Raw genomic sequence first — 26,724 nt, 5'->3', positions numbered from 1 at the left:
TGGCTTTCTGCACTGTACTGTGTTAAAGTTTGATAAATCTCCCCCATAGTATTTTACAACAACGTGCATGCAGTTATAATTGTGCCCAAAAGCAGTTTTATATATATAGCCCTCATCCAATGGAAATTCCGGGACTAGTTAGAAAATGTTGGCATAAAATTAGAAATTTAGCAGCATTTTTTCAGCCATTTCCTTAAGTTCAGTAGTATTCTTTGATTTAACATTCTTTTTTTGGAAGATGATATAGGTTTGTAAAGCTAGTCACACCATTTACACATATGGGACAGTTTGTTTCTTAGGTGGGCGAATGGAAAAAAAGAGGGTGACACCCACAACATTTGGCTGAATTGGCAGGCCTGGGTGAGATAAGGTTGGTTGTGCACTGCGTCGCGTGTCCATGTGTGGCAGCCCAACTTATGTTTGGATAGAGATCTGGTGCTTTTGGTTGGAAAGGAGTGACTAAGGGCCAGATGTAGAAAAGCTTTAGCGACTTGCAAACGGCGAAAAATGCCGTTTGCGAGTCACTAAAGCCCATTTGGTATGTAGAAATGCATTTTGCGAGTCGGAACCGACTCGCAAAATGCATTTCCGAGTCGCAAATAGGAAGGGGTGATCCCTTCCTATTTGCGAGTCGCACTGGTATGCAATTCCATTTCGCGGTCGCAAATGGACTCGCAGTTACCATCCACTTGAAGTGGATGGTAACCCAGTAGCAAACGGGAAGGGGTCCCCATGGGACCCCTTCCCCTTTGTGTCTGGACCAAAAAATAATTTTTCAGAGCAGGCAGTGGTCCAATGGACCACTACCTGCCCTGAAAAATACCGAAACAAAAGGTTTCGGTTTATTTTTCAAAGTGCAGCTCGTTTTCCTTTAAGGAAAACGGGTTGCACTTTGAAAAAAAAAAAACTGATTTATTTACAAGCAGTCACGGACATGGAGGTCTGCTGACTACAGCAGGCCTCCATCCCCGTGAGTGCCCTGAATCGCTATGGGGTCACAAATTGCGACCCACCTCATTAATATTAATGAGGTGGGTCTTTGTGACCCCATAGCGACTCGCAGAAGGTGTCTGAGACACCTTTCTGCATCCCAAATTGCGACTTGCAATTTGCGAGTTGCAGGGACTCGTAAATTGCAAGTCGCAATTTGGGACTTTGCTACATCTGGCCCTAAGAACCTATTGTGATCCTGGCTTGGTTTTTGGTGTTTGCGAGTTTGAAATGCAGGTAACTCAGTCCATGGGACATTTCTAATCATGTGGTCTCCTTTGGCCCACCACACAACCCTTAAGTGGCAAACCTTTTCTTTTTTGTATCCGTCAACCTATAGGTGAATGCATGTCAGGAGGGCCAGTGCACTGGTGCTTTGGGCATGGGAGTCTGTGTCAGGACAAAACTTATTCGTTTTCTCAGCACATTTTCCTCTTAGAATGCCCTATTCTAGCAGCAATTGGTCCAGTCGGCAAGGCAGGATTTCCAGAGGATGGGACCACGCAGCAGACAGGTGAGGAATAAACATCTTACCTGCCTATTGACCTTCCTTTTATTTGGCCCATCGGTCTGTCCTGAGCCAATAAAAAGAGGAGGTTGCACAGCAAAGAAAATATATTTTGGTGTAGAACTGTGGGTGGGTGGCTGGTATTGCGATCTTTTGCTTTTGTAGACCTGGGGCCATACTATCCAAAGCAACCCTTGGATATAACAGGTGTATGTGCCATTTTGCACCACCAGGTTAATTTGGAATAAAGACAAGGCAGCAGAAACTTGTGTTGATCCTCCTGCATAACAGATATTGTCAGCACAAATGTGCACTGATGCAATAACAAAGATGCATCTCCTGATTTGCATGAGGGCACAGCCCACAGCTTTCTCACTCTGCATCTATGTCTGTAATATGACACAAGGGAAAATGAGGAATCTCTTTACCTTTTCCCCTATGCCACAATACAAATGTAGTTGTAGAGGCAAGATGGTTAGGAGGCACACTGATTGTGCACTACATGTGATGTAGCATGTACAGTCAGTGCACCCACTGGAGAATGATCCTAAAGCGACACTAAGAGGTGTTCCTGGCACCTCTAAAGAATCGCCCTGCAGGCAGGAGTGGTCACATCCTGCACATGCTTGTGGGATGATGCCTGGTTCCTCCCATAAAATGAAGAACTGGTCTGCTGCATGCAGTGAAAGGCAGACCAGCAGCTTCAAAGAGCCAATGCAACTTTCACTAACACATCTTTCATTGTGCAGACGCGGTAACAGCACATTGTTTGCAATCATTCAACCTCTCCTAGTCTATGCTGGACACACCTCTTTAACTGTGTGCCTTGGCAAAAACAGAGACAGTGTACCCGATCTGTAATTCTGGCCTGTTTCGATACGGTGTCTCTTCAACAGAAGTTGGGTAGCAACTTTCCGTTTTTTTAAACCCAGGCCATTAACCTCGACTGAACTGATGGTCAGTTTCATATTATTATTTTACTAGCCAATGATAAAAATATTTCTGTAAATGTGTCTCAAACTTTGACCATTTATGATCACCTTCAAATTTCTTTATGTGTTTATCTTTATCTGTTTGGGAGGCCTCCAGTTATATTCACTTCCTCTGTGGGAGACGTGGAAGATTTTGCCTGATAAAATAATGTCTGGTCATCTTGGTTCGCCAGTTTATGCCAAAACGTCTTAGAGTTTCCTAAAACTGTATCCTCAATATCCCAGAGACAGATGTAACACACAAAGCTTAACTCGTGGTCTGTTGAATAGCAGCTTAGGAGAGAAGCTATCCCCATAACTTGTTAGTGAACGGGTTTAATATGGGAGCAAACTTTCCCTTGTGCTATGTCAGATGTAGTGCCTTGGGCTGCTGCATTAAAATGTTCTTCTTTCAACACTTGACTCTGAACCTGCAAAGTTAGCCCCACTCAGATGAAGTGTCGTCATTTTTTCTTCAGGTGAACCGGGCCTGGCTGCTGTACTAGAGTGTTCTATTCAATATCATTTGGTTGATGGGTTGTCATTTTACACAGCTACCTCAGCACGCTCATATTCTTGTGATCATCTCTCAGCCACGGGGGATTCCTTGCTTCATGAGAACAATGGATTTGGTGCATGTTGTCTTTCTAACTTTTTAAAATGGGGTCGAGATGCAAATAAAACCATGCGTTAGAAAGCTAGTAATATGGCTGCATTAAAATTGGTTTTGGAACTGCCATGAAACAAGTTTTGCTCCAGTATTTAGGGATGTAAACTTCAAGGAGATGTGGTGGTAATGTTCTTACTACATTTTACATTTTTTTTAAGCATACATCACCTACTTTTCCTTATCATGCTACAAAAGGGGAAAGATAAGACAGAAGGAGGGAATCATTTAAAAGTAGTACAGTGATATCCACATGGGCAGAGAACACTTCTCGATGTATGATTTAATACGACTAGGGCTCGAATTCCCATTTAAATACGAATAAACCAGACCTATGCTAGGCCTGTTACAATGCCACAGTTGTTTATAGGGGGGGTAACATTTTGGTTCAGTTAAAAAGAAGCCTCTGATTCCCTCCCTTTGAACATTAACTTCACACATAATATGGCTGGGTGTTTCCAGATCCAGCAGTTTTATCCATAAAAGACTTAAGCTGCCGCCCAACAGGCTGGTGAAGTGAGGGCACTGCTTTTGCCCTTCCAGACAAGGTCAGTCAGCAAGCCTTGAGTTAGCAGATATTTACCACCAAGATGGATGGCTGCAAAAAGGGAAAGCTAACCATGGACACTGGCCCTCTGTTACATAGCGGCACTGCTGTCAACTGGACGAATTCCAAAGAAAGATCATCAACACAGGGATCATTCTATAAAAACTATTCAACTTGCGACACTGTGTCATTAGACCTTTCCCCCGCACATGACATCATTGTATTGCTTTCTCTATCTGGAACTGTGATGGAAGAAATTGTGGAGTGGGGAGAGAATAGTCACTGGTCAGAATGGCTTTGAGGAGTGTATTTAAACGGTATTTCTCCTCGAATACTATTCCAAGCAGCTCTGGATCCGTCATAAGGATTTCTGTGGTGGTGCAGAAGTCAGCCCTCCCCCATCGGGAAAACCAATTCTTCCACCTGCTCTAAATGAGGTAGGGGAACCAAGCAAAGGGTAGATGGGAAAGACTCATAATTCACCATTAAAGATAATACTAGTAAAAACTGGAGATACACAGGGCCCAACCCACAAAGGTAAAATTAGACTTTTGGTCTACCAAAAGTCTAACTTTACCTTTGTGAATCTGGCGTAAATTATTTTCTGAAGGGTGATCAAAACGGTTTTCTTCTTCTTTGGTTAAGCCAGGCATAGGATTTACCGTACACATCTAGATGCAGACACAAACATATTCCTCAGGGAAACATACTGATAAATTTAGTTCCTAATCCATGTAAAAGACAAGCCATTTCTGTATCCGTTTGCAAACCTAAAAGGTAACAATATGTACTTACTTCAAAAGTGGTGGGGGGCACTGATGGTGGATTCGATCTGATCACATTGATGTCTATCAGCGCAGATCCTGTCATGGCTCTAGCTTCTTTCTTATTTTTAAGATTGTCATCAATAATGTGCACGACAAGACTATATTTACGTTGTAGTTCCACTCCATCCTCAAAGTTAAATGGATTTTTTACAATGAGTTTCGGACTATGTGAACCACGAGTAGGGTCAAAAGTGAAATGGTTATTAACGTTTCCTGAAATTATAGAAAGTACAGCATATCAATTCTACAGAACAACAATAAATTACATATCTATGTGAGGTAGAAAGGGAAATCGTAAATAGTGATTATATATTTTAAGACACATACATGCATCTTACTCAAAAATACTCAGACCAAAATCTAAATGTTTCAATTAAGTAAAATCACAGATTTATGATGCAGACTTGAATTTTTCTGATCTTTTGGAATCCAATGTTGTCCGGGCTTGGTTTAGTCCACATGAATCAGCCCCAGGAAGAGCACAGAACTTTTTCAAGATATAGCTCTCTGTATAGAGGCCTCAATTTAACCTGTTCACTACAGTTAAACTTGCACTTCATACTTAACATTCAGACTTAATAAACACTAATATTTATTTGTAAATCAAAAGAAAATATTCATATAGTTAAGTTATTATTTAGGTAAGTTTTATTTAGAGTTGGATAGCTTTCATTAAATGCCATTCATTGAAATTTGGATCACACACTTTGTGTCCTTCAGATTACACTATCAACTGTATAAGCTTATTTTTTCAACTCCTGCATTTTGAGGTTCAGATTCACTGACATCATTGCTATGGACATCCCACTGACATAAGATCTTATTTGGAAAACTATCGAAACAAGTCTTCATTACTAGATATTCAATAATATACTTTTGGTATTTTATGACTCTAGTGATTTCTATAAAAAAAAACTTGAAAGGAAACCTTGATGAATTGACTTGCCTCTCACTTGTACCATCAGAGATTTAATCCAGGATCTGCGATAGTGTGCATAATTGTTGATGCGCTTTATGCGTTCTTTAATAGAGAATCCTAATCCACATTTCTACAATATCTAATTAGAAATCACTCTGGTGTGGGTGATCTCACATTTACTTTCTTTCTAATGAAGTCTAACAAGTATCTACTGTTACTTGTCTGTACATTAGCCCACATTTTTTACTACCCTCTAAACCAAATTAGGAATATCGTCATCGCGTACTCTTTGATTTCTGGTCCTTCAATTGTTATCTTTACATCTGCTGCAATTGCATGTTAATACATCAGCCTGCAATTTTCTTGACTGGTTACTTGCAACGTGTTGTGTGTAAATCTGTCAGGGATGCATAATTATAATACCTTTACTATGAGCCATATAAGTAACACATTATGGTAAAATACACTAAAATGAAAACAGGGCACGGGTAAAAGTCAATGCCATAGTGCACTAATCAAATACATACACACATAAATAAATAAATAAATAAATAAATATGGAACTATCACTGAAGGAGTCCCCTAGTACAGCAATGAGAGGGGTAAAGTAGAACTCCGGAAAGGCTACATCAAAGTAGAAGTGTGTGGAAAAGCTGCCATTGGAAACCTATGAGAGGGTACTATTGTGGTATCATTGTGTACAAAAAGAGTTACTTATTTAATGAAGTAACCAATATAGAAAAAATAATGGCCCTCATTACAACATTGACGTTACCAAACCGCCATGGCTGACAATATACCGCTGCCGTGGCTAATAGCCGTCTACGCATATCATGACCGCTTATGGTATACCACCAGAATGCTGGCGGAACACCGCCAACGGCCATGGCGGTGGACAGCGGCAAGGTGACGCTGCTGACAGCCGTACCGCCACACCAGCAAAACACCGCTCACTGTATCATGACTTATGATACAGCCTGTCGGTGTTTTGCTGGCTGACGCTGCTGCTGACAGCAGCGCCGCGAACATTATCCAGCCGGAGGACTCCCTGCAAGCAGGTAAGTCGGGTTCTCCGACCGGCGAGGGGGTGGGGTGTGTTGTGTGTATGTTGGGGGGTGTATATGTTTTGGTATGCATGCATGTGGGTGTTAGTCGCGTTGGATGCATGCATGAATGAGTGATTGTGAGTGTTGTGTTTTGTGAATGCATGTGTGTGGCAAGGTATGTTGGTGTGTGTTGCAGTGTGTGGGTATGTATGTGTGCATGCATGGGTGGTGGTGGGTATGCGTGTGTGCATGTGTGTATGTGGGTGCACGTGTGGGTGTTTGTATATGGGCGGGGGTCAGGAGAGGGAGGAGGAGGGTAGGGAAGGACTCTGGGGAGGGGAGTGGAGGGGTGTGGGGGAGACCCCTATCAGTGCCAGGGAAGGAATTCCCTGGCACTGATAGTGCCTACCACCATGGTTTTCATGGCAGTAAGTTTCTCACGAAAACCATGGCGGTAGGCCAGGTCGTGATCCCGAGGGCGGGATTGTGGCAGCCGCCGGGCTGGAGACCGAAGTCTCCAGCCCAGCGGCCGTTACCACCTTGACGTTGGTGTGTTAAAGTGGCGGTCTTGGATGGCGGTTACCGGCAGGGTCATATTCCCATTTTTTTTACCGCCGGCCTGTTCGCGGTATTAACGCCACCTTAACACCGACCGCCAGGGTTGTAATGAGGGTCAATGTGTCTAAAACACTTTTAAACTAAGTGGTTTGGAAAATAATGAAATAAAAGTTATTGTACACAGCACCTAGTAAATGCATAAACGGGCTCTATTGTAAAGTTGACATATGCCACTGTAGGAGTTGATGCCATTTTGCTAAAATAGTCAAATAGAGAATTAGAGAATAGAACCTAAATACTAACGGATCTCTTCACAAACAAAGTAGGAATTCTACACTTACGGGGTCATTCCGACCTTGGCGGGCGACTACCGCCGCCCGCCAGGCGGTAACCGCCGTGCGGCCGCCAATGCGGCCACACTCACGCGACCCCCATTCTGACATTCCCGCTGGGCCGGCGGGCGCAAACCAAGTTTGCCCAGCGGGAATGAGGCCGCAACATAGGAGCCGGCTCCTAATGGAGGCGGCGGTGTTGCGGCCGTGCGACGGGTGCAGTTGCACCCGTCGCGCTTTCACTGTCTGCTATGCAGACAGTGAAAAGCAGGCCGGGGCCCTGTTAGGGGGCCCCTGCACTGCCAATGCCAGTGGCATGGGCAGTGCAGGGTCCCCCAGGGGCCCCAGGACACCCCTTACCGCCAGCCTCTTCCTGGCGGTGCAAACCGCCAGAAACAGGCTGGCGGTAGGGGGGTCATAATCCCCAGGGCAGCGCTGCCCTGGCGACTTATCACCGCCGGGGCTTAAACGGCGGGAAACCGCCGGCCCCGGCGGTGCGACCGCGGCGCTACCGCCGCGGTCGGAATAGGCCAGGAAGCACCGCCAGCCTGTTGGCGGTGCTTCCGTCATTTTAGCCCTGGCGGTCTCGGACCGCAAGGGTCAGAATGACCCCCTTAGATTTTTACTCCACATGAAAAATGTTTTCCCATGGAGAAGCCCTTCTCTTACTTACACACACACCAAATTTGAGGCTGATTAATTTCCCTTCCCATCCTTGAAACACTATTTATGCCAGAACTAGGTTCAAGAAAATATGTAACACTTTCTAAGCTGGCAAAAGGAATGATAGTATTTTGGGACTGCCGAAAAATGCACATTTTGTGGGTTTTTGTAACCGTTGCAAAATGACCACACCGCAGAACGCCCAGGAATTACCTGAGTCCCAATCCTTAAGTGTAATATACGTGTGCAGACAGCACTGCAACCGTGAGATCACTACGTCTGTAAATGGGCTTATATCTGCCAGGAATCCCTATGTAAGTTCCTGAGAGCACTGCCTCAGGTGAATTTGATAGTTACATTTATGGCCGAATTTACCTTTGTAAGTAGGCCCTGATATTTAAGCCCATATTTATACTTTTTGAAGCAAAACTGCGCAGACGCAGTTTTGCGTCAAAAATATTACCGCCGGATAACGCCATTACTGTGCACTGTGCGGGCGCCAAATTTATACTTTGATGCACGGCGGCGCAAACCACACGTGTAAGTCATTTTTTTTTACGCACACCGCAGCGTCACGTCGTAAAGGAAAACAACGTTAACGCAGCGGAAATGACTGTGAGCCGATTTACGACACTGCAAACCGGATATGCAGCGTTTTTTGACGCAATAGCGTATAAATTCCCCAGAAACACAGCCATTTCAGCAGAGGAGAGCCAAAATGGATCCCAGATGCCTGTACAGATCCCAGGAAGATGACAACAGAAGAGGAACCAGCCAGGAGGACCCACACAAGAACCAGGACAGGGAGAAGAAGAAAACAAAGTGTCGCTTCAGTGCAGAGGAGCAGGAAAACCTGGTAAAAGAGGTGACGGAACACCAGCACCAACTTTTTGTCACCTCAAAGTTGCCAATCAGTAGGAGAGAGGCAATATGGCAACAAATTGTTGACAAGATTAACAGTGTGGCAGAAGTACGCAGAACAGTCATCGAGTGCAAGAAACACTGGCATGACTGAAAGCGCAGGACCAAGGAAAAGATGGCCAAGAACAGGAAGGAAGCATTGCAGTCTGGAGGTGGGAGTCCAGCACACCAGAAGCCCCTGGACCACATGGAGGAGATGGTCGCAGCCGTTATCCCTGAGGAGATCATCACTGGGATGGATTCAAGGACAGGACAGCGCAGACTACCAGGAGACAACGCACATGCAGGGTAAGTTGCATGGGAAACTAAAATGCACTAATGTTAACTGCAACCGGGGGAGGGGGGAATACCTACTACACAATGCATGGAAGTCATCATATACATGGAGTGGCATGGGTAAAGGGGTATGGCATGGGGGCATGGCCCATTCAGAGAAAAGCTGGGGCACACCATAACACAACACCATCAACATTTCCATGGGGGTATGCTGCCATGCCAACGATGTAGCAAAGGTATAGCCACGCCAGGAGGGAAGGACACAACATCAAACTGACATTCCGTCACACGTCAGCCACCATACTCCCTACATTAACTAGGGCCCAATTAACAACCTCTAACCATACCGACAACTGGAATGTAATATTGACAACAGTTGCCACTGCCACCTCCGCTGTGTGTGCTGGTCAAGTAGCCTATGGCAGTAACGTCTCCATGGATCATACACACCTAAATTAGAGGGTTTAGGATGACAAAGCTAACAATCCCCTGAAACAAGACAAATGTTCCAGTCCTGTCAAATGTGAATACCGATAGTTGCTGCAAACATAAGCCAATGTCATCAACATTAGGAGGTACACAGCACTAATGTCATACCCATGCTGCATATGTCAGGGTCCACCCTGTTCCTAGGTCACAATGCAACATCCCAAATGTCATACTACTGAGACATTGAGGGGGAGGACACATGTAATTGGTCACTGAAATACACCTGCACAGTCAGAGGAGGAAATAGGACACAGCTACGACTATGAGGAAATCCAATGTACCACACATTCCCCAACATCAGCTGTACACATTACCAATGCTGACATCCATATCGTGCCATAAAAATGCTATACATTGTATATGCTACATCTCAACTACATATAGGTGGATGTGAAAGATCAGAGACTGGGGCGGGTCCAGATTATTAAGTGTGCTGCTAGTGCCATCAGAGCACCCACAGCCAGTGAAAGGTCTCACCATGAGAATGGAAGTAGACGGAGGGTTGAGTAGGACAAGAAGGTGGCAATGCACTATTTGGCCAAAACCAACACCTAGAGGAGATGATGCCGACAAGTCTAATAACTGACCACAATACATGTGACATGCAGGTGGGGCATAGGCCTGGGAGAATGCTAATATGAGAGACAGGAAGAATGAACAGGAAGCAAGATCACAATGCAAAATCATCACAAGGCAGGCATGTCACATCACAAATGCCACAACACAGACACACTAATTGTACCCAATTTAATTGGAGAGGACGATGAATCTCCTGCGGATATGCCTGTCCAGGACTACCCCGATGACATAGATGACGAGCTGACAAACATCAGCCACCAGACCCTCCAAGATGTCCTTGGAACCCTCCAGACCCCACCTTCAGTCACAAGGAGGAGCACAGAACAAGCAGCCATCACAGAGGACCCACCCACCACCCCAATTGTAAGACCTGCCAGCTCCAATACAGCTGAGGACTCAGACGACACAGGCACCAGCTTTGAGAGAACTGTAGTCGGAGTACAGCGGGAGCTGGCCAAGGAGGTGCGGGTGGGGATGCAAAATATGGCAGCCAGATGAGGGGATGCGTTCGTGCATGATGTCATCTGCAGATCAGGCAGCAGCCATGCAAGCACTGTCATCCATCCTGCAAGGACTGCAACAAACTGTAAAGGAATTCACCACTGCAGTAAGGGACTTGCCACAACACCTCGCACCCCAAACCTTCCACTGCATGCACGAATGCAATCATGACCCCCTCAGGGCCGACCTGGCTGCCTACCATCGTGATGTGGCTGCTATTCTTAAGAACCAGCAGATCCTCCTTGCAGCAGTACTGCCCTTAAGACCCCCACAGGTAGCAGCTACTGAGGTGTGTGTTGCCCCTTCACAACCACCACCACCAAGGACAGAGAAGGCAACACACACATCAGAAGATGAAGACATGGAACAGATCACCTTCACAGGTGAAAGTGCCCAGTAGCACTAGTCCCTGCCACATGGCCACCTATTACCAAGGTCCTGCGCTTCGTAACATGCCAATCTTGCAACAACTGTACTCAAGCACTGTTCTGCAAACCACTGTCTATCTTGTCAGCCTGCCTTGTGATTGTCTCTCACTAACCCATTGGCAAATCCTGTCCCTCTGCACTGTCTGACACATCACCCCAGCATGTCCAATGAATTGTCTTTTAGCACTTGTGTAGGATCACAATGGAAGATGTCACTATAAAGGACTCACAATCATGGACAATGTGCATATAGCACTACAGCACTTTTCAGTAAATAGCACTTACACAACCACTTTGTCTCTGTGTAATGTGACACATCAACCATGCAGTAGACCACTGAATTTTGCCTCCTGTCAAATTGCATAGCTTGTCAATACAACTGTCCTGAAATAATGTAGTCTGATAACTATGCACAGTGGCCTGGATTCTACCATACTCTGCCCTTCCTGAGGGTAATATCTGATGAAAAGAGAAACTATACACCATAATGCTGTGTTGGACAGAATAATGCTTCCTCAAGGGATATCTAAACCATAAAATACTGCCTTTAAAATGTTGCCTCCATTCAAAACTAACACATGTAACATTGCCCACAAATCTAAGCGAACAGTCACTAAACTGCATGAATGGAGGTGTATGAGTTTACATCCAAATAAGTAATCATGCTGAACAGTGTAACAAATGATCTATGTGAGTCGTGTACATTATACTACAAGAGAGCTTACTACCACTCACCTTATAAGGGTTTCCTTGGACATCAGACTGCAGTCAGACATAACACAGTGTCCCCAATCATAAATCTGGAAGCACTGTATGTGACATTGAAAACATACTTAATGAAATAACACGTTGGGATCCATAGTAAATGTGATTGGTGGTTGCAATGAATGGTCTAATCTTTGCAAGGTAGCTTTGGGGTAGCTGCCAATGTTACAGCTCCGTTGGGATTTGTTTGCAGCATAGGACACAAAATGTAATACAAAAGAAATAATGTACACTCATGCCAAGGCCCTGATCTACAAGCATGTCACAAATACTGTAAAGGGTTTACTACATATTTATTAAACTGTAAAAACAGAAGTGAAAACTCGGGAAATGCCTTACCTACCAAAATCTACTCTAACTACTCATTACCCACAACTGTCCCTAACTAACCTAAGCTAAACTTACTTATCACATTTAACGAAACGTTCTAAACATCAACCCCCCTTATGAGACGGGACACATGGAGGACAACAGATACTAACCTAAACACATAGGGGGTCATTACAACATTGACGGTAAAAGCCGCTTACCACCGTGCAGAAGACCGCCAACACACCGCCGCGCCCGCAGAAATCCGCCACAGCTATTATGGCCCACAGCACGAAATCCGCCAAAATTCAGACACCCACACAAGTCCGCCACACCAAAGGTCAGTGATAAACTGGCGAAAACAAAACCTCCACCGTCACGCCAACAGAAATATGCCCACAGTATCACGTGAATCCACACGAATCCACGCGGTGGTCTTTCAACCGCGGTATTCCATTGGTGGTACACGCCGCCGCGCTCAAAACACAGCCACATTGGACAGTTCAAAATACACACACTGATACACATACACACACCACTCCCACACACCCAATACAATATAAAACACACACCCACATCACCCACAAACCCCTACGACCACAATTGAGAAAGAAGCACAGAGAGAGACACCACCATCAACAATACTAGCATCCACAGGCACACCAGACCATCACCCACATAACTTCCACGCACCTCACACAACACCCAACTACATATCAGCACACTTATCACCACACACTCCACCCCACACATCACCCACACCACCCCATGGCACGGCAAAGACACCCCAGGTTCTCGGAGGATGAGCTCAGGGTCATGGTGGAGGAAATGGTCCGGGTAAAGTCACAGCTATTCAGATCACAGGTGCAGCACACCTCCATTGCAAGGAAGATGGAGCTATGGCGAAGAATAGTGGACAGGGTCAACGCAGTGGGACAGCACCCAAGAAATCGGGATGACATTAGGAAGAGGTGGAACGACCTACGGGGGAAGGTGCGTTCCGTGGTCTCAAAACACCACCTTGCGGTTTAACAGACTGGCGGCGGACCTCCACCTCCTCCCCCACAACTAACAACATGGGAGGATCAGGTCTTGGTGATTCTGCGTCCTGAGGGCCTCGCAGGAGTAGATGGTGGAATGGACTCTGTTAAGTCAAATCTTAACTATTACATTCCCCACCCTACCTGCATGCCATCACATACCCCCACCCTCACCCTCACCCCATTACTCCAACTCCTCACAAATGTCCCAACATCACAAACCACACCTCCCAACACCAAGCCCTGCATGCAACACCAAAGCATGGACACCCATCACCAAAGCATGCCCACTGCACAAACCCATACACCCCCCTAAACTATCATCACAAAAGGTCCCACACAGGAATGCAAGCACTGGGGTACACGGTCACCCACCCATTGCACACCATGGCACACACAGATGTAATAAACATCCTTTTATAACCCAGCAGGACCCCTACCCAACGTCACCGGACAGGAGGGTCCACACATGTCCACACCACCAACAGAAGAGGCCCACAGTGATGACAGCAGCTCTGTCCAACTGGATCTAGATGACCAGCCCGGCCCATCGGGGACCTCGGGACAGTCGGTTCCCATCACACAGTCACAGGCCACTACAGACCTTCCCCCCTCTGGAAACACCAGCACAGCACCCACCCAGCGGGCCCATACCTCTATCCCCAGGACACATGAAGCAGCAGTGTGTCCACCACTACAGGGAACCCAGGCTAACCCGCCACCCCAACAACAACAGGGACCTGGGGGCAGTGACAGTGGGCACACAGTCCAGGGGACGGAGGCCCAGGAACACAGGGGAACTGGGAGGGCTGCTGTGCAACAGGGGGAGGACAGGCCAAGGGAACCCACTCTCCACGAGGCCCTCTCCAACATCATGGGAGCCTACCACCACTCCCAGGAGACGATGGCAACGGTACTGGTCAAGTTTCAGGAGACCCAGCGCCTGCGCCAATATCACGCCTCACCATTTTGCAACCCCCTCCAATGTTAAGCACTTAAATAAACACCCTTGAAGCACAAAACAATCTGGAGTCAGTCTGTGATTTCGAAATAGTGTATTAGCAATTACTGTAGCAAAAATCTCTTTCAATTTTAATGTCAACATACCTATGTCACACAGCTCTAGTCCATGAAGAATCAAAGCAGATGTCACACAGTGGGTCCCACATCTATGAAATCGTAAGGGAAAGTGACAACTCAGTGACCATACACGGGGTGAAAACGACAGACAGTAGAGAGGTAGTAGTGTTAAAGTACATGTAGTAGGAAGGTTTGTATTCTTACCTGTGTTTCACTTGAAATATTGCAGGATCACCGAGTCCCTGTTGTCGATGTCCTCTTCTTCTGCTTCCTCGTCTTCACTGTACACAGCCTCCACAGCTGCAACAACACCGCCATCTGGCCATCCTCCTGCAGAAAAGGCACCTGTCGTCGCAAAGCTAAGTTGTGAAGCATACAGCAGGCCACGATGATCTGGCACACCTTCTTTGGTGAGTAGAATAGGGATCCACCTGTCATATGGAGGCACCTGAACCTGGCCTTCAGGAGGCCGAAGGTCCGCTCGATTATCCGCAGTGTTCGCCCATGGGCTTCATTGTAGCGTTCCTCTGCCCTTGTCCTGGGATTCCTCACTGGGGTCAGTAGCCATGACAGGTTGGGGTAACCAGAGTCACCTGCAAATGATGAGGGACAACTGTTAGACACACACTAACCTGTAGGGAAAACCCCAGACCCAGACAACCATTACCACTGTCTTGCTTCCAGGTGCTCACCTAATAGCCACACACGGTGCCTCTGGAGTTGACCCATCACATAAGGGATGCTGCTATTCCACAGGATGTAGGCGTCATGCACTGAGCCAGGGAACTTGGCATTAATATGGGAGAGGTACTGGTCTGCCAAACATACCATCTGCACATTCATCGAATGATAACTCTTCCGGTTTCTGTACACCTGTTCACTCCTGCGGGGAGGACCAAAGCCACATGTGTCCCATCAATGGCACCTATGATGTTGGGGATATGTCCAGGGCATAGAAATCACCAGGCAAATCCTCCACCTGAAGGAAAACGATGTAGCTCCGAATGTGTTTCAGCAGGGCAGACAACACTCTGGACAACACGTTGGAAAACATAGGCTGGGACATCCCTGATGCCATGGCCACTGTTGTTTGAAATGACCCACTTGCTAGGAAATGGAGTACTGACAGCACCTGCACTTGAGGGGGGATTCGTGTGGGATGGCGGATAGCTGACCTCAGGTCCGGCTCCAGCTGGGTACACAGTTCCTGAATTGTGTCACGGTCAAGCCTGTATGTGATGATCACATGTCTTTCCTCCATTGTCGACAGGTCCACCAGCGGTCTGTACACCGGAGGATGCCGCCATCTCCTCACATGTCCCAGCTGACGGTGCCTATGAAGGACAACAGCGAGCACAGAGTCAACCAACTCAGAGGTACGTACCCACAGCTTACACAGAACACGAATCATAATCCGAAAAGTGGCCTGTATGTGTGTTGAGTCTAGCTCTAGGTATGTGTGACACAGTTAAAAATGAAGCCATGTGGGCCCCTGAAATGGCGGCTGCCTGACCTCTAAAGTGGGACAATGGGATGTGAGGTAACTGCACTGGTGTTGTACACTGTCGCAGTAGGCGTTCGAAGACCGCAGCGCAATGCTGCATTGGTTAACATTGGACCCTATGGGTCCCAGGAGCCAATGACGATGTACGCCGCCGGTGACGGTACGCACCACTGCGGACGTGACCGCCATTTTCTATCTGTTCAATCACTCGATACCTGATCTTCGACAAGAGAGGACCTACACTGCAAGTGCTGCTGTGACCTCGGTCTGGAAGAGACAATGGCTCGAGTGTCTGGGGAAAGGGCCCTGCCTTCGATTCGGAGGAGTTGGGGAAACTCGTGGATGGGGTCCTCCCCCAGTACACGCTACTATACGGTCCTCCAGACAAACAGGTAAGTACACTGGGAGCATGCTGTATGGGCTATGCCTGTGTGGAGTGGGGTGGTTGTAAGAAGGGGGAAGAGTGCGGCGTGCATGAAACGACGGTGAGTGCATGTGCCACATGGCAAGGGTAGGGATGGGGGCCAATGACTGTGACGGTGCAGTAGGTAATAAGTTTCTCTTCCCCCTGTACAATTCATGTAGGTCAGCGCCCACCAGAAAAAAGATATTTGGCGTGCCATCGCCAAGGACGTCCGGACCCTGGGGGTCAACCACAGACGGAGCACCCACTGCCGGAAAACATGGGAGGACATTCGCCGCTGGAGCAAGAAGACAGCGGAGGCCCAGCTGGGGATGGCCTCCCAACGTGGGAGGGGTGCCCGTCGCAACATGACCCCCCTGATGTTCAGGATCCTGGTGGTGGCGTACCCGGAGTTGGATGGGCGCATGAGGGCATCACAGCAGCCACAAGGGGGTGAGTACACTCTCATCCTGCTGATTCAACGCGCATTGGAGGTGTCTGGGTGGGGGAGGTGGGCTGTGGGTTCCCCTAGGCCAGGGCGAGTTTGCTAGTTAAGTCCCCCTTTTCAGGCAGTCCCTGTGGCACCCCACCCTACCTGGGTACAATGCCGACTACACCTAGTCAGGCTCCTGTGACATCCATGTGGGCAGAAATCAGCCATAGCCTTGTAAGCCATGTCCCAGGGATTGAATAGTGGACCCCAAGTGCGCGGCATAGTGCAGGGGGCTTCTGTATCTGTCATGTCCGCCAACGGTAGCCGTATTGCATGCACTCAACATGTCTTCTCTTTTTCACCTGTACAATTCCTGTAGGTCAGCGCCCACCAGAAGAAGGATATTTGGCATGCCATCGCCAAGGAAGTCCGGACCCTGGGGGTCTACCACAGACGGAGCACCCACTGCCGGAAAAGATGGGAGGACATTCGCCGCTGGAGAAAGAAGACGGCGGAGGCTCAGCTGGAGATGGCCCCCCAATGTGGGAGGGGGGCCCGTTGCACAATGACCCCCCTGATGTTCAGGATCCTGGCGGTGGTGTACCCGGAGTTGGAAGGGCGCTTGAGGGCATCACAGCAGCCACAAGGGGGTGAGTACACTCTAATCCTGCTGATTTTGCGCGCAGTGGAGGGGTCTGGGTGGGGGAGGTGGGCTGTGGGTTTCCCTAGGCCAGGGCGAGTTTAGTAGGCAAGGTCCCTCTGTAGAGTGCCAAGTACACCTAGCCATGCCCCTGTGTCATCCATGTGTGCAGATGTCGTACATAGCCTAGTAGGCCATTTCCCAGGAACTGAACAGTGTAGCCCAAGAGTGCGGCATAGTGCAGGGGGCTTCAGTGTCTGTCGTGTCCGCCAACAGTAGCGGTAATGCATGCACTCAACATGTCTTTCTTCTGTCTTCCCCCCCTTTTTGTGGTCTCCCTGTTCTTGTGTGCATTAGCATCATCAGGCGGAGGAGCAGTGGCACCGGAGCACAAGGGAGCTGCATCCCACATGTCCAAGGGCAAGACTACACTGACACCAACGACTCAGACTCGTCCTCTGGTGGGAGCTCACTTGTGGTGGCGGCAACATCTGTGCCCCCGCATCTACAGGTACAGCTGCCAACCCCCCTACCAGCACCGCCCTCACAGCAGCCCCTCAGCCTTTGCCCCGTACCCGCTCGCCCAGGAGGGTGGGCATCACCTTCGCCCCAGGCACCTCAGCCCCTGCCCCTGTCACCCCTGCTGCCCTCAGTGAGGAGGCCATTGGCCTCCTCATGTCCCTCACTGTTGGGCAGTCTACCATTTTGAATGCCATCCAGGGCGTCGAAAGGCAGTTGCAACAAACCAATGCATTCCTGGAGGGCATTCATTCTGGTCAGGCGGCCCTTCAGCGAGCTTTTCAGACTCTGGCCTCAGCACTGATGGCAGCCATTGTCCCTGTCTCTAGCCTCCCCCCTCCAACTTCCTCCACCCAGACCCAATCCCCTGTACCCAAGCCTATCCCAAACACACCTTCAGACCAGCATGCACACACCTCAACACACAAGGGAAGCTCTGGCAAACATAAGCACCACACATCACACAGGCACTCACGCAAGCATCACACACATGCAGACACACCAACATCCACTGCCTCCACTGTGTCCCCCTCCTCCTCATCTCCCTCCTCCCTCCCAGTCTCGTCTACACTCACACCTGCATGCACTACATCTACAGCCACTACTGCCATCACCAGCACACCCACCACCACACCCCGCTCACGTGCAGTCACCACCCCCACTACCATTCACACATCCCCTGTGTCCTCTCCCAGTGTGTCTGTGACGCCACCTCCCAAGATACACAAACGGAGGCACACACCCACCCAACAGCCATCCACCTCATGACAGCCTCCAGCGCATGCACCTTCACCCAAAGTCACCAAATGAACACCTCCTACAACCACAACCTCTTCCTCCACTCCCAAACCCCCTCCAGCTACCCGTCCCAGTGTTTCCAAAAAGCTTTTCCTGTCCAACCTTGACCTCTTTCCCACACCTCCCCCACCCCGTCCATCTCCTAGGGCCCGACTCTCCAGGTCCCAACCTAGCACCTCAGCCACAACATCTCCGGGACCAGTGGTGCCTGTAGTCACTGGAATCTGAAGTGCACCGGCCACCAGGGCAGCCAGTGTGGCACGGAGCCACAGCACCGACAGTCCCCCACCTGTCAAGCATCAGAAGTTGGCCAGTGCCCGGCGGGAGAGGGGGAAGACTCCAGCCACCAAAGCCGCTCCCAGGGGTCCCGGTGGGAGTGTGGAGTCAACTGCAACACCTTCCAAGGTGGGGAAGGGCCACAAGAAACCAGGAAAGTCTGGGAAGAGCAGCACAGCAGAGGAGACCTCCATCATCCCCGCTGCCCAGGAGGCCATCATCCCCGCTGCCCAGGAGGCCACCGCCATCATCCCCGCTGCCCAGGAGGCCACCGCCATCATCCCCACTGCCCAGGAGGCCACCGCCATCATCCCCGCTGCCCATGAGGCCACCGCCATCATCCCCGCTGTGACAGATATGACCACCAGCACAAGCCCCGCTGGGACAGAGAGGACCGCCAGCAAAAGCCCCGCTGGGACAGAGAGGACCGCCAGCACAAGCCCCACTGGGACAGAGAGGACCGCCAGCAGCTGAGTCACTGCAAAGGAGCCCGCCGGCTCAAGCACTGCTGAACAGGGCACCGCCGCTCCAAGCACCGCAGAACAGGGCACCGCCGCCTCAAGCACCGCTGAACAGGGCACCGCCGCCTCAAGCACCGCTGAACAGGGCACGCCGCTCCAAGCAAGGCTGAACAGGGCACCGCCGCCACAAGCACCACTGGCCCATGAGCACCAAGGGCACTGACGCTACTGAGTCCGTCACGAGCAGGATGAAGCACTCTGGGCACAGGGCCCCCTCCAGAACCAGTGGAGAAAGGCATCCACTACCTCAGTCCTTGACAAGATGAAGCACTCTGGGCACAAGGCCCCCTCCAGAACCAGTGGAGAGATACATCCACTACCTCTGTCCTTAGCAGGATGAAGCACTCTGGGCACCATGCCCCCTCCAGAACCAGTGGAGAGATACATCCACTACCTCTGTCCTTGCAGGATGAAGCACTCTGGGCACAAGGCCCCCTCCAGAACCAGTGGAGAAAGACATCCACTTGAGAGACTGTGGCTTTGCACTCCCCAGGATGGAACAGTGGGCAACACACCCACTGTAGAGACTTGACAGACTGTGGCTTTGCACTCCCCAGGATGGAACAGTGGGCAACCCACCCACTGTAGAGACTTGAGAGACTGTGGCTTTGCACTCCCCAGGATGGAACAGTGGGCAACCCACCAACTGGAGAGACTTGAGAGACTGTGGCTTTGCCCTCCCCAGGATGGAACAGTGGGCAACCCACCCACTGTAGAGACTTGAGAGACTGTGGCTTTGCACTCCCCAGGATGGAACAGTGGGCATGTGGCCCCCTCGTGGACTTGGCGTTGCGACTCAACCGGCTGAGGTGCCCCCCCTTTCCCTCCCCCTGAGGTGCCTGCTTTCTTGCTCTCTGATGCCCCTGCAGTGTTCACTCCGTCATGGTCAGGGATCTTGTGTGGGCCTCGCCCATACCGTGTGGGCCCAGTGTTCCACGGACTTCATTAGAGCACTACCTGGACTACTAAGCTTGGTGTATCTTTTGTTTATGGTGTATATATATATATTTGTGTACTTGATTTTAATATATTACAATGGTTACACTCATTTCCTTTTGTCTTTGCATTCTTCCAGGGGGGTTGGGGGGTGTAACTATAATGTGTAAATATGTATTAGTGTGTGTGTTGTAGTGGGTGAGGGTGGGGGTGGGGGTGTTGCGTGTGTGTGTCCCTGTTTTTTCCCTCCCCCCTCCCCTGTGTCGTAGGTGCAGTACTCACTGTTGTCTTCGCCGCCGACGTTCATGCTCCTGGTAGAGGAGCAAGAAGATGAGGGCTGGCAGGATGTGCAGCTCTGGTTCCATGGCGTCCGGATTCCTCGTGGGGTGTGTAGAGGTGAGCGTTTTCCCTTCGAAGTCCTGTTTCCGCCGTGTTTTTATCCGCAGTGAATCCGCCCCGGAAAAGGTGGAGGATTGGTAGGTTGTGATACTGTGGGCGGTACTTTGTCTTCCGCCTGTCTGTTGACGGTGACCGCCAAGCTGTTTGTCTGTACCGCCGTGGCGGTCGGAGCGCTAAAGTGGCTGTCTTTGTTGGCAGTTTCCGCCACAATCGCAATTCCAATTTTTTTACCGCTGGCCTGTTGGCTGTCTTGCCGCCGCTTTAACACCGTCCGCCAGGGTTGTAATGACCACCATACTATCCTATACTAAACAAATATATATTTGTTTGTATTTTTTCTTTTTTTTCTTTTTTTTATATTTTTTTATTGTTTTTTTAAGCACACAAGAACCCCAACATTGCCCACCACACACTCAAATAGAAACAGTTGAAATAATCAGGACCGCCACCCTCCACCCACTAACACTAACTAAACTAACATCCTATACTAACCTAACACTACGCCCCCTAAATCCACAAAGTATAAGAATCAGGAGGGCGGGGAGGGAATCATGTCAGTCAACACTGCTACAGGTTGGCCCTCCGGAGGGTTCTCTTGATTGACCGCACCTGCCGGTTTACATGTCGCACCTCCTGCCGCAGTCGACTCATTTTTCGCAGGACACGGTCCAATTTATGCTGCAGCTGTACAAAAGCAGCAGGGTCAATAGCTGCAGCTGGGGTGGTCTGGGTGCCAGCTGAGGAAGTGTGGGCTGTGTAGTGTCCAGGGCTGCGGGCTGCCCTGCAGGTGGTGCTGTGCTAGGGCCTGGAGCACTTGCTGAGGTGGTTGCCGCAACAGTCCCAGCTGCTGGTGGTGCCACCTGGGTGGTAGTGGTGGTGGTGCTGGTGGTGGCTGTGGTGTGCAAAGAAAGGCCGCCTTTTGGGAATGCCCTCCAGGCTCCGAAGGCCCGTTCATGCCGGTATCTGCGGGCCATTCTTCAGTACCCAGACTCTACCTGAAGTATGTGCTGATACCTCCTTGCCCGCCTTTGAAACTCCCGGACATGGATGGGTGTCATATTAGGAACTGCATTGTGTGAAATGCCACAAGAATTAAATCAGACAATACATCAACTGTACTTGTAACAGCTCATATCATCATACAGATCATTGATTGTCCCTGAGGAAGTACATGGCAGGCCAGCCTACAAAGGTTCTATCATACATAGCACATCCAAACCCTACAAGATGGGTAACAACTGGAATGATTTTGGCATCATAGTTCTGCCAGTTGTCAGCTAACAATCATGCAGCACATCCTCCGCCAATGGTAGGGCTACAAATGTCATTGTACGGGATGGAAATCTTGGGCCACATGATCTGCAAGTTGTCAGTGGACTTGCTAGTATAGTACTCAAGTGGGAAAAATGAGTGTGTATACTAGGTTCAGACAAAAGATTCACGATTTACATATCAGTGTACCAAACTTGTATCATGAGTCCTAGGTACACTATTCACAAACCCATGCCTGTGTTTGAGGGTGGGGGGTGGACTAGCAACTAACAATTTCAAACAACATGGACACCCAGGAAGCTTAGGAAAGCTGGACATGTGTTTGGCTCAACACACACACCACAGGTAAGGAGTATCTACAAATAGGTGACAGCAATCCCTTGACCAATCCGAGCGCCACACATGTCTGGAAATGCAGACCTTTGTCCACATCATATACTTCCAGTAAGCCATTACTTACAACAAACACAGAGATGCAAGAACACCCCTGGCCATGTGGTGCTACATGCTGCTAGGAAGTTCAACCTACAGTTTAATAAGTACATTGGTGAATTGGGAAGCAGAAGTCTGTGGGTAAGCATTTAGCAGCCCCATTCTGGGAGAATGTGGGTCTGAAAGGCTGACTAAATCACAGATTAGGTCCAGTGCGACTCTTGCTGATACGAGTGTTATCCACATGACTCATCCCCATTCACATTGCGGAGCCTACAGGACTGACCTAGAATCCCTAAATAAGACAATAGGATAAGGATTGGCCAACTCAAAGATGGTGATAAAATGAAATCCCACTCATGGAACAAAACAAAAGATTGGCCAGCGCATCACACCTTGCTATATGTTAAACACACAGGAGTCCATCACACATCACCAGCCAACACAACACATAACAGACATATCAACACTTACTGGAGTTGTCTGGGTCCACGAATGTAGCCACCTCGCTAACAGTGTAGGGTGCGGGTCCACCTGTAAGGCATGGAAGGGAGAAATGTGCTCAAATTCTGTGCACTGTCCAACAATTACAAAGACAAATACTATGTGTAAGATTACATAAGTAAGTAAAGCCACTCAGACATGATGATACTGCACCCAATATACCACGGCTAATATGTACATACCATGGGTCTCCTGTGAGTTTTACACACATATCTGCACACATGCAGTGGCCCTAACTATCATGTGGTGGCAAACATGCTCCTTCATTAGTGAGCAGACATAATAATGGAGTGTATTTGTCTCATCATGTGTATCCACGAGAGACATCCAAAGCCACTTTCCTTGAGGAGTGCATTACCAGTCAACCAGCCATTGTGCCCATGACAAATTTATGACACACAGGTACAATGTACAGAGGGGCAGGGACAGTTGTAAGCCCTCATGTTGTTACAGTTTCTTCATTTGATGTGGCCCAGCTATGATGAGTTGCACCAACCATAGAGACATGAACCCATGTGCATACCTTTGGCCAGCCATCCCTAAACGAAAGGTGGAACAACAAACACCAAATACCAGTCTAAGATGTTAGCTGAGGGCAGCTTGAACTTGTTTCCTATGTCTACAAATCCAGATCTGACATGTATCCGAAATGACGAAGGGCCACAATAATCCCTAAGATTTTTTAAATTTCCGTGATCGCTTTCCTTACACACTCACCAGACACACATGAAACATATGTTTGGGACACATTGCTATCATCAATTGACATGAAGCCTGCACTCATTTTCAGCCTCATGTAGTGTTTCAAAAGTCAGTCTAGCTGTTGTGTCAACAAATGCTGGTAATGATTTGGAAATGTCTATACCTCACAGGCAAATGTGACCTTTATCTATACATAATTGGCTCCTGATTTGTGTTGCTGTTTGACACAAAGGCGGCACCAACTTACATTAAGCAAAAGTATTCAGTAAGTTTGCAGAGCACTTGCTTCCTAACAGCTAGCAATTGTGTTCCTTAACATAGTACATAAATGACCCTGCATGTTTCCAAAGCATTCCACACACTCAACAACATTGCCAGCAGATATTGTACAAATCATCTGATGTCACTACAGAGCATTTAATTGTGCACATTAACATGATTTGTACTCACCAACAGGGCCACCAATCACAATGCCCAGGTGGTCCAGCAGATCTTGCTCCCTGGAGATGAGGTCAGCCCAGCGGTGCTTCAGCTGGTGGTCATTCCTTGGTGTCCAATAAATGCGTTGCAGGTGATGCAAGACCTTTCCCCACTGGAGCCTCCGTGCCTCAGTGTGATACCCCTGTATCACCGGCCCACCTGCCTCAATCATAAGGGGGAGGAAATGGTACACCAGCCATATGAAACCAGCCATATGAAACCACCAAGCTACTCCTCACCCATCTTGCCAAGACGAGGCCTACCCAACATTTTAGCAGCAAAAGATAAATAGGGGATAAAGGGGAACAAAGGAGAATAGGGGGAAAGTAGAATATGAAAAACTTAAACTAAACAACTAAAACAGCCCAACTAGACCCAAACTATCACTACCCACAACAGACTCCCAAAAACAACAAAGACAATACTATACAACACAATTGTACACAATAAACACTCAGACAGTATACAACAATAATATTTTATTCACAAAATGACAAGAAATGGACCACACAGGAGACAAAAGCACAATTTAACCAGACAAAACTCTCAACACAGCCACACAGTCTAGAACAATCACAGACAGCAATGTGAAAGTCAACCCACTGTACATAATCTGTACATAATCTGTAAACAGGATATCCTATTACATCACTTCCTGCCTAAAATGGCGGCCGTTTTTATCGTTATGCGTCAAAATTGTTTGACGCATACAGTCTGTGCGTCATTTTTGTCGACGCACAGGAGTAGAAATGACCCGCATCCATATATTTGGAAATAGTCTAACACTTAACCAATTTTCTGAGGTACAGTGTGGAAGAGTCAATGGTCTTTTCAAGGCATTATGTGTCATTTTTCAGGCAGAAGCGTCATTTTTTTACGCTTGTGCGTCATTTTTGTGCGTCAAACTTTCAGGGCATTAGCTGGTTTTGGGTCATTTTACCATTTTAATGTTGTGTAACATTTGTGACACAACTGAGATAGGCTGATTGCACCCACTTTGGTCTTAACGGTGTATGGGCACATGTGAGACATCATACTATTGCGGAGCATTATCCGCCACTTTATTAACAGGATTTTCACTCTTGGCTGATGCACTAGATTGCCATATGTGTTGCCTACATATATGTATTGCACAAATCGGGCATGTTTGGTGTCAGGTGAGGATAGAAATGTGACGCACATAAGTACAATACCTCAATGCCTATGGCTCAATGTGTGTGCATTGGCTACTAATGTAGTTGTTGACCCAGTGTGTGTGCATCGCAAGATGCATTATTGCAAATATGCCTGTATGAATGTGAAGTCAATGTGTCCAGCCCTCAGATGCAAGCCAGTGTGGAAATGAGAGAGGACATGTGTTAGTCATACATGTAGCAACATCTGTTGTGTGCACTTCCATGTTTTTGGGTAACGTAGACACCACAAATGACAAAGCATGCACCGGATAGATGGCAGACGCTTGTTCATTTCAATGGTCCAAAAGTTGCCCATCACATGTTCTGGAAATGTGGATACTACTTCCTAGGCACTTGTTGGTGAACCCACTGTGAGTCAGGCACATGTACAGACTAAGTGGGTACCATGTTATTGACAAGGAAAGTCAAAGGTGACCCACAAATGTAATATCACCCCAAAGTTGTGGTCATATGACTGAGCCACAACTCTCCTGTGGCAGTGGTGGACCAGCAGACGAGGCAGCATGTGGCCACATATTTCCAGTGATCAATTGCACAGAGGTGTCTGGTTCATGTGTGTGGTCCAATGTTGATCCTGTATATTTTTAGGGGTCTATGTTGTCACAGTTACATCCACGTCTCATCATGAGTCAGTGGTGGCTATTCCTGTATCTACTGAGTATACTTCGGAAATCAATGGAAGTAAAGCCAATGAGGACATGAGAACCTACATGGGGATGGTCCCACCCTGTCACTGCAGACGTGTTATGAGACTGTCAACAGGGCAACCTTGGTGTGCTGAGTGAGATCATATCGCAGGAGTCATGTTCCGGCAGGTATCATTACAACATTTGTACACAGGTTGGCCTGTAAAGTTCCCACTGCATCTGGGAACATCATAGCCTCTGTGTTGATTAATCTTGCAGCTATTCAGCACGCACAGGCCATCATTATGTTGTGAGCAATCTGATTCAGCGTGTGAACTGTCAGGATCCTAACATGTGTGGAATTTTCATGCACATTATCAGAGGTTGCTGGTTCTGCTGGAGGCACCATACCCAATCCCTGCATATGGCCCTGGTACACTGTCACACTTTGTCGCTCATGCATTCATGAGACCCAGACAAGGGATAGGCCATGATTTGGGTATTTGGAGACAAGTTCCCAATTATGGTACAATAAAAAAGCAGATTATGCTATACAATGTCTTTGAGTATGCATTGAGGAAGCACCTGACGAAATACACCCAAAGGAATGTGAGGGTTGGGAAAGCAAGTATGCTACATATGTAGCCACAAGGAACCTTTAGGGTAA

The 26,724-nt window shown here is 48.2% G+C and overlaps 1 protein-coding gene across 1 annotated transcript in view; it reads right to left on the bottom strand.

The window, feature by feature from the left end:
- Positions 1-3,774: 3,774 nt before the first annotated feature.
- The window catches only part of LOC138259603 (cadherin-related family member 3-like), a 522,653-nt gene continuing 499,703 nt past the window's right edge, over positions 3,775-26,724 (bottom strand). Inside the window, exons 14-16 of the mRNA XM_069207439.1 lie at positions 4,479-4,723; positions 4,261-4,354; positions 3,775-3,797 (exon numbers count right to left, since the gene is read on the bottom strand). Coding sequence (XP_069063540.1) covers positions 3,775-3,797; positions 4,261-4,354; positions 4,479-4,723 — 362 coding nt within the window. The remainder of the gene's footprint in view (positions 3,798-4,260; positions 4,355-4,478; positions 4,724-26,724) is intronic.

Source organism: Pleurodeles waltl, chromosome 9, assembly GCF_031143425.1.
Source record: "Pleurodeles waltl isolate 20211129_DDA chromosome 9, aPleWal1.hap1.20221129, whole genome shotgun sequence".
Lineage (NCBI taxonomy): Eukaryota > Metazoa > Chordata > Amphibia > Caudata > Salamandridae > Pleurodeles > Pleurodeles waltl.
Note: the sequence above shows the minus strand (reverse complement) of the source record. Positions and strands in the feature narration are given on the sequence as shown.